Source organism: Pectinophora gossypiella, chromosome 15 (assembly GCF_024362695.1).
Source record: "Pectinophora gossypiella chromosome 15, ilPecGoss1.1, whole genome shotgun sequence".
NCBI lineage: Eukaryota > Metazoa > Arthropoda > Insecta > Lepidoptera > Gelechiidae > Pectinophora > Pectinophora gossypiella.
In genome coordinates this window covers 10,324,488-10,331,327 of record NC_065418.1, presented here as the reverse complement: position 1 = coordinate 10,331,327, position 6,840 = coordinate 10,324,488, and the positions used below count along the sequence as shown (strand labels likewise).

At 36.1% G+C, this 6,840-nt stretch overlaps 1 protein-coding gene across 1 annotated transcript; it reads left to right on the top strand.

The window, feature by feature from the left end:
- Positions 1-1,134: 1,134 nt before the first annotated feature.
- LOC126373386 (uncharacterized) lies at positions 1,135-6,401 on the top strand. Its single transcript, XM_050019548.1, has 4 exons — positions 1,135-1,388; positions 2,356-2,556; positions 4,111-4,264; positions 6,157-6,401. The coding sequence occupies exons 1-4, from the start codon at positions 1,317-1,319 to the stop codon at positions 6,258-6,260; spliced, it is 531 nt and encodes a 176-aa protein (XP_049875505.1). The 5' UTR covers positions 1,135-1,316; the 3' UTR covers positions 6,261-6,401.
- Positions 6,402-6,840: the final 439 nt, after the last annotated feature.

The following is a 6,840-nucleotide window of genomic DNA, read 5'->3' as shown; positions in this document are numbered from 1 at the left end:
TTTTGAGTTTGTTTCTTTGTAATTAAATTACGTACCCGCCACTCAACTACCTACCAAGCATACTGGGGGGTTAAAAAAGCCACATCGAAGCAATTCATCTAAAGAAGCAATATTACAATTTATTTTTGCGCATATAGAATTAAGTGCGCAATGCACACAAAATGTCAAATAGCAATATTGCTTATTTAGATGAATTGCTTCCATGTGGCCTTTTTAACCCCCCTGTTTGCTTGTGCAGAGGTAGTAAATATAATGTTCCCCGCTTTATAATTCAGGTTATAAGTTATACGTGTATTAAATTTTTTGTATTTATCTAATTTAAAGAATGTAATTATTTATAGATAGAAAATGCGTACGAGATTCCTTTCTTTAATTCGCCATAATTCACTAAAATCACACACGAAAAAACAATAGGAGATATATAGAACCACAATTTTGCAATGACTATAAAATACACGTGACCGAATTCTACGTTTTTGCCCTCGCCTTTGGACACCTAACATAGAGAAAGACTGCACCGATAACCATTAGTACTACTCAGAGGCGGAGGACAGGAGTCCTAATACGGCTTTAACATAAACTATTCTGGGCGCTCAGAGTACTGCGGGGCGGGAGTCAAGAGGAAAACCACTGCTCTATTTTTCCCTAAAAAGTAGCATGGAGTATGCTATACATTGAAAAGAGCGTGGCTCTTAAATTAGTGATGTAAAGCCCTCTTAAGCGGTAATTAGACTATCCAACCCACCCAAACTAGGGCATCACAACCGGTTTTTCCTGGTTCCAAAAGAACCGGAAATTTCCTAAAAAAAAATCTATAAAAATAGACATTAATATGTTATATGTATGACTATTCAGAGGCGGAGAACAGGAGTTCCAATACGGTCCTCATTCTCTGGGTTCCATCACACTCGCGTCAATCAGAGTACTGCGGGGCGGAAGGCAAGAGGGAAACCACTGCCCTATTTTTCCCTAAAAAGTAGCATGGAGAATGCTACACTGACAAGAGCGTGGCTTTTGAATTAGTTATGATGAATAACACTGTACATATCGGCATATGCACAGGCATGCATGCAAACGAAACATTGAATAGCGATCAGGGTGACGTCATGTTTTTGACTGTCGCTGTGTTTATTTGGGGATCGCCAGCAGGCGTGCACCAGTCGTGTTTATAATCTACGCCAGTCGCCTTGGGACGTTGTACCGAAAACATTATTATATCGCTCTCTCTAGTTTATTATTTACTTTGTTCCGTTTTGATACGCAAAACATTAAAGAGATTGTTTAAGAAGTGAAATAAAAAAGTGAACAATTACAAAATGCAAAGAGAAGGATTCAATTGTTCATGGAATCTGGAAACTGGGACTTTTATTTTTGCTGTAACTAATGCTGTAAGTATTTAGTATCGGTATACTTTTAGGCTTTTACATGTGTTTGTTTTGATTCCGTAAATAGGTTATTATTTTAAAATATTTTAGGATGTATCGATGGCTACACTTGCAAAAATAATATAACTACTTAATAAAGTCAAATTTAAAAAGGAATGCTCTCAGTAAGAGGTTCTATATCTACCTATTGGTATGAGGGTCTATCGAGACCATCTTCCCCAAAAACAATATAGGTAGTGTTGTACAGATTTAACGTGATAATTAGGTACCTACCTATTTCCCCATTGCTCGGCTACATAGTTATTCAAAAATATAATGTACTTACTGCCAGTGGCATATATAAAAATATTTGTTGCTTGATATTTGGATCAGATATGGTATAGAATTATGTTGCTATCTATATTGCTTCCCTTTATTTTGATTGCATTAGTAATGGGTGGAAGATGTGTTGTGCCTGGGTGTAATAACAAGGGTCATCATTTATACCCAAAAACAAAGATAAAAGATGTGTTTACCTATACATCTTTTATCAATGATATTAATTTTTGGTTATCTTATACTGGCTTCTAAAATACATGAAATTACTTTATGTACATACATACATAAACTCACGCCTAATACTTTATGTAAGTAGCTACTACATAATTAAAAATTTGTATATCTTTTTACCCGACTGCTAAAGAAGGTGGGTAATTTTTTTAATCGGATATCTGGAGATTTGCGGCCAGTTTAGTTTTGTAAAGTGTAGTGCAGTACAGTAGAATCTATTCGTTTTTTGAACTATTATTGAGGGGAAATTTAAATTTCGTCGCATGGATGGCTATTTTTTATACATACATATAACATAAACTGCCTATATACGTCCCACTGCTGGGCACAGGCCTCCCCTCAATCAACCGGAGGGGATATTATATTTTTATATACATATGAGTCAATTTTAAGCATTTCTTAACATTTATTTACATTTCAGATTGTATCAAGCCTTGGATTCATTGCGAGCGCGGCGTTTACGATATATGCAATATATATACAAATATATGACCTAAATCATCCCGATGATGAGCATAATTATCATTATGGTGCCTTTACATCAGGATCTATGGTGATGACGACCACTGGTATAGGAATATCAGTCGCATTCGCCGTTATACTTTGCATAGGAATTTGCCAGGTTTGTATACTAAACGTACCCACTACGGTTATTGTTTCTATGTCGTGGCCAGATCTTATAATTGATCATTTCATAATAAAATAGAATATCATTCGTTGGCTACATCATGATAGTTTGCCTAGATCAAGGAACACAAAACGTTTAACGATATAAGTAGCTAAATGCATGATTAATTACTTCAAGATATGCCCAAATGTTGGCAGTCATATCGTAAATGTAGTAACATTATTCACCGGTCTCGAAGATTCACCGGTTGTGGCGCTGGTGTCGATTATATTTAAAAATGGAACTTGATAATAAATGACAATCCATATTTCTATATGAAATAGTCGAACACATTATGAAATGATCAATTCTAAGATCTGGCCACGACACTTTACATAACGAAAATCACGTACCTACGTAAGCGCATTTTAAAAATGACATTCTGATATAATTTTCTTCAACAAAACCTCGATTTATTTCAAGTAATTGTATTCCAGGCAAAAATTAATACCACAAAGTTTTAACTGGATTGAAATTAGCTTGTCTATTGCTAGGCTTTTTGGCGGGAAACGGGAACGGGACAGTTGCTTTCTTCATTGAATAATCTAAATAATTAATACGAAGTGGTGTTTTGTGGTTAATGATCGCATTAAGTTAGTCGGAAGATATTCGCGAGTGTTGTTATTTCGGAGTATTCAATGAACAAAATGTATCTGCCTATTTTCGCTTCGTGCCAAGAAGCCGCTTCATAACTCGAAAGTTTATGCGGACTTTTGAGTTAATTCGTTTGGGGTTCGGAGTAGGAGTCTACTCCGAGGGTGGGGGCTTAGGTTTCATCATCATCACCTTTCATCATTTCATTAATCATCAAGAAAAAAAAATACGTAAGACATGACTGTATGGGCATAGTTCCCTTTGCCTTACCTTCGGGGAAAACCAAAACAAAAAAAATGTCTATTGCTAGGTTTTGTTAACAAAACTCACACCTGTAGGGTCTGCATGACAACCGCGCCGCGCGCGGCCCGTATTATATTGAGGGTCTCAACCAATAAACGCAGGGAATGCTATCTAAATTAGATAGTCGTCGTATGACTATTGGTCAAAGCCCACGATGTAATTCGCGTCGCGCGCGGCACGGTTTTCGTGCAGACCCGGCTGAATGTCTTCTTTCTTCTACTTCTTTCTAAGAGGCACTTACACACGTGGTTTTCACTATGAGCAAGAACTTACCCTAACAAAGTTCGAATACTTATATGTATGTATTACTTATGTTAATACACTGACTGTACCTATAATAACTAACTAACTAACTAGATTAAGTTGTTTATTGCTTGTTACTAACCTCTATGAAACATGTCCGAAATAAACTCTTTTTATTTATTTATATTTTTTTATTTATTTATTGATTAGTAGGTACACACCGTCTTTTAAGTTATTCCTGTAATTTTCTTATAACGCTAACACGCACACGCTTTTAACGCTTGACAGCTTCGGGTTGGAGTTCTGTCCGATTTAGTATTTCCCTTCATTATCATTTTTTTTGTGATACTTAGCTATTTTTTTTTCTAGAGAAAAGCTGAGTACGTGAAGTGGTACTTCGTATATGGCGTCGCAGTGATCGCAATCGCCCTAGGAACTGTACTTGCTCTGGTCATGTTTATAATTGACTTCTACGGAGACGAAGTCATGATATATTCTTGCATCGCCCTGAGCATATCGTCTTGTAAGTATCTATTATACTTAGCTCGCTTCAGAATTGGCTTGCACAGCCATTATAAAGGTGCATCACTTGACGACTTGGCCATGAGTCGACTCAAACAGACGTATGAGGCCTATGCTGCGGGCTTAACACCGTAAGCGCGCGACTCTTTCTCGCCTCGACTTACGTCACCCGTCACTCTCTTACAGTACTGTATAGAAAGAGACAGACGATCTCTGTTGCGGCGAGCAAGAGTCGCGTGCTTACGGTGCTAGGGCCGCTGATCTTTAACCTCTCATATGCCGAGACACAATAATAGATTTTACATTGTGTCTGGTCGAGATCCGCGTTCCGGCGTTCGAAAGATTAATATGAATAGAAATCGTCTGTGTGTCACTAAACTTCTCCTAAACAGCTATGCCGATGTTGATGAAATTTGTATGTTTTTGAGTGGACCTTCAAAACTAGAGTGAACAGGCATGAACTAGGTAAGCTTTCATCTCACTTAACATCTGGCCAGACCAAGTGCCGATCCTAAGATACCATAAACCAAGAACCACTTCACGTTACTCAGCTGTCTTCTGAAAACAAAAATAATTTATCACAAATGTTTGATTGATTGATTGTGTATTGGGTATTCACGTTAGCAAAAAAGTTACACCACTTGAATTTCGAACAGATGCATTTAAAAATATCACTTATTATTTGACATATTATACCCTTAATAAATCATAATAAAAAAGTTAGTATTGTAAAATACTTTTTTAGAGGAAAGCTGAGTACATAAAGTGGTTCTTCGTATATAGCATCGTAAACATCGCGCTGTCCGTCGCAAGTGTACTTGCTATGTCCATGTTAAAATTTATGGACATCTCTGGTGGCGATATCGTTACGTATTTTTGCCTCGTTTTTGTATCGTTAAGTATCTTATATAAAAAGCCTATACAAGGTGTTGGTGACATCGTAACGAAATCTTTGCGGGATGACTCAGGCCATGGTTCTGAGTTGATATGAAGTGGAATTTTGGAGCTGAAAATAATATTAAAAAACCGACAGGAAATACTACTTGATATCAACTCAGAATCATGGTCTGAATCATCCTCCTCAGTATTCGTTACGATGTCACTAACACCCTGCATTATTACGTATACTATTTTATCAAAATCCGTTCTGCCATTTAACGGTCTAATTATAGTACTTAACACAAAAAGCTTACAAAAAACTGTCGCATTTAGAATAATAATGTGATGATTATATCTAGTCTAGTATTTTAAGAACATACTCGTAGGTATTAAAAAAATATAACGAACGTAAACAAAATCTATCGCCCAGACAGGCTCACAGAATAGCAGTGGAAACTTCCTACATTTCCGAGAACTCATTTGCGTAATCAGTTCCAGAAAATGTACTTATTGCACTTTACCCTTTTATTATTTCTAGAAATATTAATAACGATACTAACGTTACAACACAAATGTTATATTAATAATAATATATTATTATTTTTGTCATTTCCGTATCTCAGAACCATAGAGTCCCGAAATTTGGGATGACGTGCATAGGGCTCGTCAATATTATTATAAAAATGTTAAGTATATTAACAATAATATTATTATTATGTTCGTCATTTCCATGTCTCGGAACTAAGAGTCCTGCCCTCGCGGCACGGCTACCGTACCGCGCGTGGCGCGAAATATATCGAGTGCTTCGACCAATAGTCGTACGACGTCTATCAACGAAGATAGTATTCGTTGTTTTATTGGTCGAAGCCCTCGATATAATTCACGGCGCGGTTGTCCTGCCGACCTTAGACGTGTATGGGACCGAAGCCATTATTATTATTAGAAATATTAATACTTAATATAAATACAATTAAGTATTCCAATTATGGTTTAATGATTAATTATTTGTTTCAGTACTCTTCGCCCTGATCTTGTTAATGATTCGCGCGACGTACAAGAAGTTTGAACGTGAAATAGAGTCGACAAATCACTACGGTCAACTGCTGACGGACAAATAATTACCATTTAGAATTGTACCTTAGATATATTTTTTTATAATCTAACAAGAAACATTTCCAATTATTTTACAAAAGTACTTAATAAGAAAGAAAACAAATATTTATAAATAGTTTTATTAACTCAGAGTATACTATAATAAACTATTTCATAAAAAATATTCATTTTTCTTATTTATTTAGCTACCCTAAGATGGACAAGCGTTTTATTAAGTTTTGTGACATTTGTATTGTCTGCAACAAACAAACAAATGTAGATAGGTAGGTACTTAATTATTTCTTTGAAATGTCTAAATTGTATTAAAGAAAACAGTTTGAGTCATACGTAAATGCGCATATGTTATTTAATGAGAGGAGCAGTTCACAAATAATCAAAAGCCAATTTCCAGCCATATTTGATTTTGATCTGAAGTATACTTAATCTTAACATACATAATATCTAAGTACATATACGTCTCACTGCTAGGCACAGGCCTTCCCTCAAACAACTGGGGCTATAGAGCATACTCCATCACGCAGCTCCAGTTGGAGAAAGCGTTTCGCCCAAGAGCAACGACTTAACGTACTTTTTTTTACGTAACTT

Coding starts and splice junctions, on each gene's coding strand:
- LOC126373386 (XM_050019548.1), top strand. CDS start 1,317: ATGCAAAGAGAAGGATTCAATTGTTCATGGAATCTGGAAACTGGGACT. Junction 1,389..2,355: donor TTTTTGCTGTAACTAATGCT/GTAAGTATTTAG, acceptor TTTACATTTCAG/ATTGTATCAAGCCTTGGATT. Junction 4,265..6,156: donor CGCCCTGAGCATATCGTCTT/GTAAGTATCTAT, acceptor TATTTGTTTCAG/TACTCTTCGCCCTGATCTTG.